General features: G+C 39.0%; 3 protein-coding genes across 4 annotated transcripts; 1 reads left to right on the top strand and 2 right to left on the bottom strand.

Annotated features, from left to right (window-relative positions):
- Positions 1–326: 326 nt before the first annotated feature.
- Positions 327–4,282, bottom strand: LOC106383278 (leucine-rich repeat receptor-like protein kinase PXL1). Its single transcript, XM_013823400.3, has one exon. The coding sequence runs from the start codon at positions 3,902–3,904 to the stop codon at positions 839–841; it is 3,066 nt and encodes a 1,021-aa protein (XP_013678854.2). The 5' UTR covers positions 3,905–4,282; the 3' UTR covers positions 327–838.
- Positions 4,283–6,225: 1,943 nt separating this feature from the next.
- Positions 6,226–7,377, top strand: LOC106385051 (syntaxin-related protein KNOLLE-like). Its single transcript, XM_013825000.3, has one exon. It carries the CDS (start codon positions 6,394–6,396, stop codon positions 7,303–7,305), a length of 912 nt encoding a protein of 303 aa, XP_013680454.1. The 5' UTR covers positions 6,226–6,393; the 3' UTR covers positions 7,306–7,377.
- A 1,538-nt stretch (positions 7,378–8,915) lies between these two features.
- On the bottom strand, positions 8,916–11,589 carry LOC106383128 (RNA polymerase sigma factor sigB-like). 2 transcript variants are annotated; one of them, XM_022710257.2, is made up of 7 exons: positions 11,331–11,589; positions 10,890–11,071; positions 10,225–10,821; positions 9,866–10,096; positions 9,642–9,797; positions 9,369–9,569; positions 8,916–9,280 (listed from the first exon to the last, which is right to left on the bottom strand). In XM_022710257.2, exons 1-7 carry the CDS (start codon positions 11,407–11,409, stop codon positions 8,996–8,998), a joined length of 1,731 nt encoding a protein of 576 aa, XP_022565978.1. In that variant the 5' UTR covers positions 11,410–11,589; the 3' UTR covers positions 8,916–8,995. The 2 variants fall into 2 exon arrangements, with proteins under 2 accessions (XP_022565978.1, XP_013678713.1); XM_013823259.3 differs by having other exon boundaries at positions 9,642–9,782; positions 11,331–11,588.
- Between the last annotated feature and the right edge of the window lie 718 nt (positions 11,590–12,307).

Raw genomic sequence — 12,307 nt, 5'->3', positions numbered from 1 at the left:
ATATATATTTCAAAATATTTATATTGACTATTAATTTCGGATTTTTCGGGCTACCCGTTCGGGTTCGGTTAATAACACTTCGGGTTCGGATATTTTTTGTACCACCCTACAAGACCTGTTCGGGTATTTTTACGTTTCGGGTCGGATAACGGGTCGGGTTTTTCGGTTCGGATTCGGTTCAGATTTCGGGTTCCGAATTTTATGCCCAGGCCTAGGGATAAACTTGGCCGGCGGAGCAAGGCTGAGGGCCGGAAGAGATGGTCGGAAAAGAGATGATCGCCGGCGGATGGGATTGCTCAGGTGGAGAGAGTCTCGTGCTGATAACGTGTTAAGATTTGAGAGAAGATTTGTGAGAATGTGTTGTATATTTCTTATTGCTTACACCACTATATATAGTGGTTCATACAAGGTGGAGTCAAAGGGAGAATTGATTACAAAGATACTCTACATAATGACATGGTCAAACTCATAAAGACTAAGGTTGAATGGGTCTTCCATATGGCTGGATGTAAACCTCCAATGGACTCTAGTCTTGAAATTGTATGGTCTAGGATATGGACTATCCACTTCATGATTCATAACACTCTCTATTTTAAAATGTTAGTTCCAATTATTTACAACTTCATGTTCAGAAAAAAAAAGTAATTATTTACAACTTTAGTTTATTAAAATTTGATTTGCCTCGGTAAATACAATTCGAATGATGTCACATTGGGTTCAACGAGCCCATCAGTTTCCAAAACATGTGGCCTCGGTCCAGTAAAACAAAAGAAGCAATCAAATACAATGGACTCGACGGCCTCGAAATGACAAAACTACCCTTCCCGCCTCCGTCTTCCTAAATCAACCCCACCACCGGCGAGTTTCTAAAAACCGGCAGATCCCCACCGTGACTCACACTCTTCCGCCGCGGTTTCGCCTCCGCGAGCATCGTCATCACATCCCTAATCGACGGCCTATCCTTCGGAAGCTTCGCGGTACACAGAAGCGCGATCCTCAGCGCCAAAAGCATCTCCTCAATCACATGCCTACACTCTCCAGCAACACTCGGATCAAGCACCTCCTCCAACCCCTCCCCTCTCTTCACCTTCCTCCTGATCCACTCAACAACATCGATCGACTCCTCGAACGAAGGATCTATCGGCATCTTCCCAGTCACCAGCTCGAGCATCACCACGCCGAGACTGTATATATCACTCTTCTCATCAATCTTCAGCGCGTAACCGTACTCTGGAGCTATGTACCCGTACGATCCCGCCACCATGGAGACCGTCTCGTTCTTGTGCAGCATCATCTTCGCCAATCCGAAGTCGGCTATCCTCGCCTCGAGGCTCGAATCCAGCAATATGTTGTTCGATTTAATGTCTCTGTGGATGATCGGTGGGTAGCAGTCGTTGTGCAAGTAGTTGAGTCCCTGAACGACTCCAACGGCGACGTTGTAACGAGATAGCCAATCTCTTAACAAGAATTTGTTATCGTCTTTCGAATGTAACGCTGTGCCTAAGTTGCCGTTGGGCATGAACTCGTATACCATCATCACTTCTCTCTCGTTGTGAATGTAGCCGAGGATTTTAACAATGTTGCGGTGTCTAAGGTTACCTAGGAGGTTTACTTCTTTGAGTATGTCGTCGTTGTCTTCGTCTTGAATATTATGATGATGGTGGTCTTCGATGTCTGGTGATGGTGACCTCCAAAGTTTTTTAACCGCTACTGTTAGTAACGGACGTCTCATGACTTCTGCTTTGTAGACTATCCCCATGGCTCCCATTCCGATTATGTTTGCTTCTTTGATGTGTGATAAGATGTCTCCCGCTGTGAAGCATAGTCTCTGGAAGGCCACGAGTCTCCACGGCCATTCCTCTTGAGGCTGTTTGCAGAAGAGGTACTCTCTGGCGAAGTTGCTGTAAAGATCCCATCTTCTGTATACCCATCTCCCTGCCAAGAAGATCATTCCGAGAGACAAGATTACTGCTGTTCCGACTATGAACCCGAAGATCGCGTGATGCAAGTGGATTCTATTTCTCCCGGGGTTTGCTGACAAAGCTAGGCTCTTTGAGCAAGGAGGTAGAACTCCGCCGCATAAGTTATCGTTTCCCACGAGGTCGTTTGGGTTTATGGCTGCGAAGAGGCCGTTCGAAGGAACGGGGCCTGTGAGTTTGTTGTATGACACGTTCAGCATCTCCAGCGTTGGTGAGGCTCCCAAGCTCTGCGGTATGTTCCCGGTTAGAGAGTTGTGCGAGAGGTCGAGTATAGCCAACATGTGCATCCCGGCTAATGCCTGAGGGATCTCTCCTACCAAGTCGTTGCTCTTGAGGTTTAGACTCACTAGTTTCTCAAAGGAAGCGATCCTCTCCGGGATTTGGCCTGAGAAACAGTTGAAGGAGAGATCGAGGACGGACAAAGAAGGACGATCCTGAATCTGGTTGGGTATGTTTCCAGCGAAGCTGTTATGTGAGGCGATGAACGTTTGGAGGTTAGGACTTGAGAAAATGGAGTAAGGTAGGGATGAGAGATGGTTAAAGGATATGTCTATGAATGAAAGAGATTTGGACGATGTAATGTCATCTGGGACTTGACCGGTGAGGTTGTTTTTAGCTAGCTCTAGATGCTGAAGCATTGGTAAGTCACCCGAGCCAGCTGGTATTGTCCCGGAGATGAGATTTTTCTGGATTCGGACACGGACCAAAGTCGGACACGAGAAGATGTCCTCTGGAATCTGTCCTGAGAACGAGTTGTTGAAGAGAATGAGCTTGGTGAGGTTTCTGTAATAGCACAATCCGGATGGGATGTCGCCCGTTAGCTTGTTTGATGAGACGTCTAGCCATTTCAAAGGCGAGCTCTTGCCGAGATCCGGAGGTAAGGAGCCCACCAGAGAGTTCTGCCACAGCTCGAGAACCTCTAGGTGTGGCAACTCAGCGATCTTCGAGGGAATGGTTCCCGTGAGTTGATTCCTCATCAGATTCAGAAGCTGGAGACTCTTCAACTCAGCTACTTCCGTTGGTATGTCTCCTGTGATCTGGTTATCAGAGAGATCAAGAAACACCAGGGAAGTGATGTTACCGAGTTCTCGAGGGATCTTCCCATTGAGACGGTTCTGGTAGAGATAAACCGTTGTAAGCTCTTTCAGCTGTCCCAAGGAAGATGGAATCGGGCCGGTGAGGTTCCCGACAGCCAAATCTAGGTACTGAAGGTTTGTCAGCTTCCCAAACTCTTCTGGAATCTCACCTGTGAAGCCGTTGTAGCCAAGAATGATTGTCTCCAAGGAAGAGAGCTCACCGATCACTTTCGGTAGCTTCCCGCTCAAGTTATTCCCCGAAAGACCGAGGAACTTCAGCTTCTTGAGACTCTTGAAAGAAGAAGGCACGGAGCCTTCAAAGTAACCTCCACGAAAGTCCAAAACCTCGAGCTTAGTCGCGTTGCCGAGATCTTCAGGGAGAAACCCGGAGAAATTGTTGCTCGAGGCGTTGACGTGTGTAAGACCACTGGCCATTCCTAGACCATAAGGGAAGGTTCCAAAGAAGCTGTTCACACTCACGTCGAAGACTTTCAAGGAAGTGAGGTTAGAGAGAGATTTAGGAAGAGGGCACTCGAATGCATTGTTGCTGAGATCAAGGACTTGCAGAGAAGGGAATCTCTGAATCTGATCTGAGATGTTTCCACTGAGATTCATGCTGGGGAGAAGAAGATTAGCTACAAAGCCATTTAGATCGCAGTGAACTCCGGTCCATCGACAATGAACGGACTCGGTAGCATTCTCAGGTCTCTTCCAATCTTTGAGATTGTTAGAAGGATCAAACAGGTCTGACTTAATGGCCAACAAGATCTGTTGTTCTTGAAGTGTTTCAGAAGAAACAAGAGAGGAAGCAATGTAACAGAAGAGAAAGAAAAGTTGAGGTATCGTCATTATTTTTCTCTTCTTCACTTTTTTGGCTAAGCTTATGGCATTTGGAAGCCAAATGGTGCAACTGAGATTGAAAGGTCCACAAGCGAAGAGTTGATAACAGGAGAGAGTGGAAACCAAAAGCTGGAAAACAATGATTAGTCAGAATCTTATTTTATTTTAATCTCTCTCAATTATTTTATCATGATTATGTTTCTTTTTCTATCGGTGAATTGTATACATATAATAGTTAGGTTTTGTGTATTTAACATATAAGAAAATAGATGATACGATTTATTTCGTATATGTGTTGCTGATCTGTATAGACATCAAACAATAAAGTGCTGCTGAAGGAGATTAAAATAATGATCGTGGGATCTTGGGTTTGCAAAGAGCTAATCATAAGACACTGAGTGACTTGTAAAGCTTTGTCCTCATTAGGGATTAGTGGGACAGTGAAACATGGCCAGAGAATGTGTCTCGCTTAGTGCTCTACTTTAGCTATTTTCATTTCTATTAATAGATCAGTAAAAATAAAACTGTCACCTTCTAGAAGTTAACTCCACATTACGTCTGAATTTGACACTAATGATGTTTTTTTACATGTGTTTAATTTTCACAAACACATAAATGTTACTTTCATGGAACAATGCTGATAAATCATTTTTAAGTAAACGTGACGTACATTTTGATCATCTTAAATGTGTGAGTAAATGGATCATATCCGGTTGAATTTTATGATCATAAAGGCAGGGTCCTGTACATGGTCCGGTTGATTTTATGATCATAGAGTACACAGGTGTCGATCATGTTTACTACGGCCTTTCGATACTTCGAATATACATTCACGTTAGATGATACTCCTACTTTCTTTGTTGCTTCAATATCCATTTGTTGTTGATGGTTTTCTAAACATGTTTTGCTATGTATTGAATGTATTTACCATGCCTTAAATAACTGCAACACAATGCTTTTATCAAAATGTGGGACTTTTCTAAGAGATTAAAGACTGGTGTGTGATTGTTTCAAGAATCCGTTTAATCTTTCATTAGCCGGGAGAATGTTTTCTTAATTTCCGTATGCCGTCAAAAAAAATCACATGGTACGATATTAGTGTCTTGAGAGAATCTTCCCACGTTGTTAGACCATAATTAAAGACAAATAAGAAAGTTCACTGCCAAGTTGCAAATAGGAACGTCCCATAACACTTCCGTGCATGTTAACACAGTTATGCGCTTTAATTATTGCAAACATGTACATATATGTTTTACTAAACACAAACTTTATGATATATTTTGTACTTGGATTTAATTTTTGGTTTCTTTTTCTAAATTATATTCATTTGATCTTAAGGCATTTGAGATCTATCATATATACATATATGGGGTTTTGCGTATGTCCGGTCAAGGAGCTTGATCAACTATACATGCATTTAGAGCTAAATGCAGACAAGTAAACGATCATTATCGACCGTGTAAAAGTATAATTTTTTTTTTGTAATTGTGCAAGTTAGATGGACAGTAGCAATCGAATTAATTAGTTGCAATTTTTGTCCTGTGAAACATCCTCTATTATTCTAGGAAGAAAAGTAATTGCACAAACCTAACTTTACAATATGCCACTTAGGATTTCACATGCACCCATATGGGCCTTATTTATCATAATTACATTTTTTTTTAAATATGAAAATACTGAAAGGAATAACAACAATCCTAAACATGATATGATAGGTTTCATGGCATTATTAATATGTATTATCATGATGAGATCATAATTTAGAGAGAGGTAGGATGAAGCTGGAGTCCATGTGCTAAGAGCTTTCCAATTTTCTTCACTTTAGTTTACTTTTGTATGTGGTTTGGTTTTATTTTGATTTTCAGAAAATAACAAAAAAAAATTGTTTTAAGAAACAGAAATGACTGAATATATTTACTGAAATAATAAATGTTTTATATGTGAAATCATATTGAAACAGTTATCCTTTTAAGCAAAAAAAATAATCCATTTTCTTACAAATGTTATAAAAAAAACTTGTGTATATCAAGTAGACCATTCTATTTTGGTTTGGGAAAATCGAACCAAACCAAAGAGGACCAACATTCCAGTATCTAATTTAAATCGCCTAAACAAAGTGTAAGCCGGTTCCAGAGTAAGAAAGACAGAAAAAAAAAAGCCCAAGCAAAGTGGGTAACAAACACGAAAAGCCCAATTTCACAATAATAAAGCATTAAATCATTACACGTAATTACAGTTTAGTCCCTCTATTATTTTTCCGTTTCGAAATCTCCACGAGTAAAGTTCACTTTAATTAAAAAAAAAAAAAAGATAGCCGTTGGAGAAGAAGAAGAAAAGACAGTAACGGCTATTTTTCCATCTGAGCTTATTATAGAAGCTTTCCTCATCCTTCCTCACTGACTAATTCGCTATTTCTCAAACACTTAAGCTTCATCACTTATCTCTCTTCTCTCAAACTCTCACATTCCTTGAGCAGAGAATCTCAGATCTGAAAAAAGATGAACGATCTAATGACGAAGTCCTTCACGAGCTACGTCGACCTAAAGAAAGCAGCGATGAAGGATCTAGAATCAGGTCCCGATCTCGAGATGTCGAACAAAACCGACGAGAACCTCTCCTCCTTCCTCGAAGAAGCCGAGAAAGTCAAATCGGAGATGGCTCTGATCGAGGCCGCGCTCTCTCGGATCTCGCGCTACAACGACGAGAGCAAATCCGCGCACAGATCCGAATCCGTGAAGTCTCTCCGCGACAAGATCTCCAACGAGATCGTCTCCGGTTTACGCAAAGCGAAATCGATTAAGACCACTCTCGAGGAGATGGATAGAGCGAACCGGGAGATTAAACGGTTATCCGGAACAAATCCGGTTTACAGAAGCAGAGTGGCTGTAACCAACGGTTTAAGGAAAAAGCTAAAAGAAGTGATGATGGAGTTTCAGGAGCTGAGGCAAAGGATGATGAGCGAGTATAAAGAGACCGTTGAGAGACGGTACTTCACTGTGACTGGTGAGAGACCTGACGAGGAGATGATTGAGAAGATCGTTACCGATGGAGGTGAAGAGTTTCTAACTAGAGCCATTCAGGAGCATGGGAGAGGGAAGGTGTTGGAGACTGTTGTTGAGATTCAGGACAGCCACGACGCGGCCAAGGAGATTGAGAAGAGTTTGTTGGAGCTTCACCAGGTGTTTTTGGATATGGCGGTGATGGTTGAAGCGCAGGGGGAGCAGATGGATGAGATCGAGCATCATGTGATGAACGCGGGTCATTATGTTAAAGATGGGGCTAAGGAGCTTAAGACGGCGAAGAATCATCAGAGAAGCAGTAGGAAATGGATGTGTATTGGTGTTATTGTGTTGCTTTTGATCATTCTTGTTGTTGTCATCCCTATCATTACTAGTTTCACCTCTTCTTGAGAGTGACATGACTTAAGTGTTTGTTTTGTGTATCCAACTATTATTATGCAATGATGGATGTTTTTTATGACATATGATTGTGAAAATGACATATAATCTGGTTCTATGCACAAAACATTACTCAGTGTTGGTATATCATTGTGTTGCTCTTGATCATTCTTATTGTTGTAATCTATCTTATTAAAATAATATTACAAATAAAAAAGGGTAATTCTCTTGAATATACATTTTTTAAGTTTTTGTTACAAAAATAGATCTCACAAACTCAAAATGACCAAAATAACATTTTTTATTTTGAAAATTTAAAGAGAAAAAGACAAAAATAGCACTAAATCAAGTTTTTGTTCCCAAACTAGCACTCAAGGTCAAAAGTCACAAAAATAGCACTTAATGTTTTATCAAAAGTCACAAACTTAGGGTTTAGAGTTAAAGGGTGAGGTTTAGGATTTAAGGTTTAGGGTTTAGGGTTTAGGGTTTAGGGTTTAGGGTTTAGGGTTTAGAGTTTAGGGTTTAGAGTTTAGGGTTTAGGGTTTAGGGTTTAGAGTTTAGGGTTTAGGGTTTAGAGTTTAAGGTTTAGGGTTTAGAGTTGAGAAATGAGGTTTTGGGGATAAGATTTCAAATTTTGAAAAATAAAAAAATTAAAATTTTCAAAGGATAAACTTAGAAATGTGCTATTTTGGTCATTTTAGTTTTTGAGTGCTATTTTTGTGATATAAACTTAGAAATGTGCTATTTTGGAGATTTGCCCAAATTTTAATTTTTATTTTATTTTTTAAATCCTAAACCCCGTCCATTAACTTTAAACCTTAATGTCTAGATTAATTAACCCTAGGGGTATAAATGTATATTTACTTCTTTTGATAAAACATTTAAGTCTATTTTGGTCATTTTTATTTTTAAAGTCTATATTTGTGACAAAAAAATTTTTTAGGTCTATCATAGAAAATTTCTCAATAAAAAATAACCCTAAGAGTTATTACTTATTTACAAGTCTATGCCAATGAAATAAATAAGAAATTTAACATTAAATATTTTTACCTTTTTCTATGTTATTAAATCATTTCCTAAATCGATTATTAACTAAAACAACTACTTAATTACATTTTAATACAACTAAGAAACTGCATAATCTTAACTTTTATCATTTATTATATTTTTGTCAAACTAAACAACCATAAAACAATTTCAATATGATAAATGTTTGTACAAACCAAAATTTAACATGACAAATTTTAGTAAATAAAATAATTTTATTATACTTATCATCAATTTTTGATTCATAAAAGAAAATAAGATGATGCATGAATTATATTTTAAAAATGTGAATGATACAATTGAAGGTTTATGATGCAAAATAAAACTACACAATATAAACTATTAAATTATTTTGTTTAGAAATATCATATTAAATAATTATTTAATACATATAAATTTTGAAAATAAATATTATCATTTATACAAAATAAATATTTATTTATAAAAAATTTAAAATAAACACCCGCCTCTAGTTCTCATTATTACCAGTTTCACATCTTCTTGAGACATGACTTGGTGTTTGTTTAGCCTAAAAGGATGTCTTAATCCTTGCTGTGTATCCAACTATTATGCAATGATGAATGTTTACTTTATATGACTGGGAAAATGAATTATAATCTGGTTCTATGCACAAAACATTAGTAAATGGTAAAAGTTATTGTGAAACCAAGTATTGCTGCAAGTGATTGTTTATCTTCTTGTTCTTGAGTTTCCTGAAGGCAGAGGATTCGATCTGCCTCACTCTCTCACGGCTCACACCCATCGTTTCGCCAATCTCTTGCAACGTCTTCATCCTCCCATCTTCCATCCCAAATCTCCAACGTATCACCTGCTTCTCCCTTGTACTCAACGAGTCCAACACTTTGTCCAAGTCCTCCCTCATGAACTGCTTTATCAGAATATCCTCTGAAGTTTCCGCTTCAGGATCTGATATCACTTCCTGCATTCACGTTTACTGTCTTAAGCAAAACAAGAAGAAGACTATATATACTATGTATGGTGTGTGTTATGTCAGGAGGAGGACAAACCGAAGGTTTGAGGTTTAGGTTGATTCCGATCTTCTGGTCTAACGACCTAGGAGGCTTAGGGGCGAGGAGAACCGCCATGAGCCGTTTCATCGATAGCCCTGTCGCCTCTGCAACTTCTTCATTCTTTGGTTGCTGACCTGTTTCACTGTACAGTTGCTTTCTTGCCTCTTTCACCCGGTATGTTGCTTCCACCATGTGAAACTGCCCAAATCATTGTATGATCAGGCAAGACCAGACTTTTGTTTAAAACATTTGGGGGATGAGACTACTTACAGGCAATCTTATCATCCTGGACTGATCAGAGAGAGACTTCCTCACTGCTTGCTTGATCCACCAATGCGCATAAGTTGAAAATTTAAAACCCTTTGTAGCATCAAACTTCTCTGCACCCCTCACAAGCCCTCTGCATCCTTCCTGTGATGCATTTTTCTATATATATCACTTCTCTCAGTGCTGATGTAGTTAACTACAAAAGATAAGGATCTAAGAACTCGAACCTGGACAAGATCTTGGAGGTTCATCCCAGCTCCTTGATAGTTCTTGGCAATGGAAATGACGAGACGAATGTTGCTTTTAATCATTCTGTCCTTGCATTGTGTGCCGTGATTTATACGTTTCCTCAAAGTCTTTTGATCAACTCCAGCAGCAGAAGCCCATTGTCCAAAGGTTGGCTGATGGCCGCAACGCTCAGTCAGCTCTGCTTGAAGCCTTTCCAGCTTCAGAAGATCCTAAATGAGAGAAACCACAATAAATAAGAATTACACAAAAGAAGAAATAGGATTCTACCATCTATCACTAGTTTCATCACTCTCAAACATTTTTTTTAAATATTAGGCCTTAGGAGCTAGTTTAGAACCTGTATTCCTTCAGAGAGCTCGGTTTCTTCTCTGGCAGTGAGAAGCTTCGAACTGCTTGTTGTCATCCTTAGATAACGCAAAGGATCATTATGGTCAATCTCCTGTGAAGCAACACGTTTCTTTCTAGAGCTGGAACTAGTCTTCACAGAAGACTGCATACATGATGCAGTTTTCTCTAACCCTTTTGCCCTCCGAGCTTTCCTTTCGGTTTGGCGTGTAGATCTCACAGCTGAACTCACTGAAACCTCCTCCACATCAACTTCTTTTTTATCTGATTCTAAATCATGAGAAGACTCTTTGTTACAATCAGGTGCAGGTGGTGATATGATTCTATCACTCACAACTCCAGTGTCTGAAACCGCTAGATGTCCCAATATGCCAGCACGTTCCTTCTCCGTAAACTGATCCCACTTGGACCGTTTCTCCCCGGCGGCCGTCGATGAGACTAGTACTTTCGTGTTGTAACTGTTTCTAAACAATGTGGCATCTTTTGCAACTTTGACAGCGGCTCTAGCAAGAGCCACTGCTTCAGCTGCTGCTGCAGCAACTACTGATTCATCACTTGTGAGAAGTGTTTCAGCTTCTAAATACTTCGCCTAGAAATACAATGAAGTTGTCAATCATCTTGCTGAACCATTTGGCAAACATAATTAAATATAATGACCTCAGTGGAAGGACCAATGGTTCCTGTATAAGTCCATTGCCTGTCTGATACTCTTGGATTTGAATCAGTATCAAAAGAAGGTAGTCTAATCTTGGCCACATCAAGAACGGAAGTTAACAAGGGCGGTGAAGTGGATACTGCACATTGTGGTTGGAAGAAGACTGAACCCTTATTGTGTTTTGCTGCACATTTAAGATGACATCTTGAAAATTGATCCAAAAAAAAAAAAGTATCTTGAAAACGTGGTCGTTTTGTAATCTATAATCCCTACCAACTAGAAATTAGATTTGGCTACTGTTCAGACAGAGCTTGGTACAATCAGAACCATAGAGATAGAGACTAAACCTTACACCTTCCAAATCATGCCTACCTTAATGTTTTGGAAAGGTTCAATATTAACATGAGAATGTAAATGAGAGAGAATAGGAAGAGAATACTTACAGACAGAGTGAGAGGTTCTGAATTGGATAGAGAAAGAATCAGGAGGGCACTTGAACTGAGGAAGAAGACAAGAAGACATGCTCTTTTCAGGCTAAACTCGAAAGCTATGTCTGACCATTGAAGGCCGTTTAAGAGATTGCAGAGACAGGGGAAGGTGTGAGAAAACTGGTGATGGGGATGAAGACGAGGAATGGATAATGAGCTTGTCAAAGGGTTGACTCTGCTTCACCTTTGTTCATTAAACTTTCGGAGTTGTTTGGGCCTTAACTTACCCCGTTTGGTTATTAAACCTTCAGTGTGGGCCCAATCTCATAGGAATCATTACATAGTATTTTGATTTCTAGTCAAATTTTAACATTATTGTATTAAATTTACCAATTTAATAGACTACAAAATGTTGAAGATATAAGGAATAAGCTAGATTTTGACCCGCTCTATAAAAGCGCGAGATAGATTTTTGGTTTTAAAGTAACAACAGTTTTTTTATTAGAATTTTAACATTTGATTTTAGATGCCTTTAACTTTTTCTGTGAATAGAATTTATTAAATCATATGTTAAAATAACAATTATATAAACTCATACATTTAAAAATCTACATTTAATCAATATATATATATATATGTACTTATATGTCTGTCGGAGCGGATTGGATATTTGGCTCATAAAATTAATATTTGTGATTTGTTTCGTTTTTAACGGATATTAATTTTTTAGTATTTGCTTTGCTGTAAAACCTTACGGATATCCGAATTTTTCGGATCGGATCAAATTTAACGGATAAAATTTCCAGCCTTATGCATCTCCATGGTGATAGTAGACTTGTTCCTATGTATCTCCATGGTCATGGATTTTCAGTTATTTATATGAGTCTTTTCCTAACATATTGGATCATGAATTGTTGTCATTTTCTTATTGCTTAATCAGAAGAAAACTATATCCACTAACAAAGTGTTCACAAGTGCCCCACAATTACTAA

Source organism: Brassica napus, chromosome C8 (genome assembly GCF_020379485.1).
Source record: "Brassica napus cultivar Da-Ae chromosome C8, Da-Ae, whole genome shotgun sequence".
Classification (NCBI taxonomy): Eukaryota; Viridiplantae; Streptophyta; class Magnoliopsida; order Brassicales; family Brassicaceae; genus Brassica; species Brassica napus.
The sequence above is the reverse complement of the archived record's forward strand: the minus strand, read 5'-3'. Positions and strand labels throughout refer to the sequence as shown.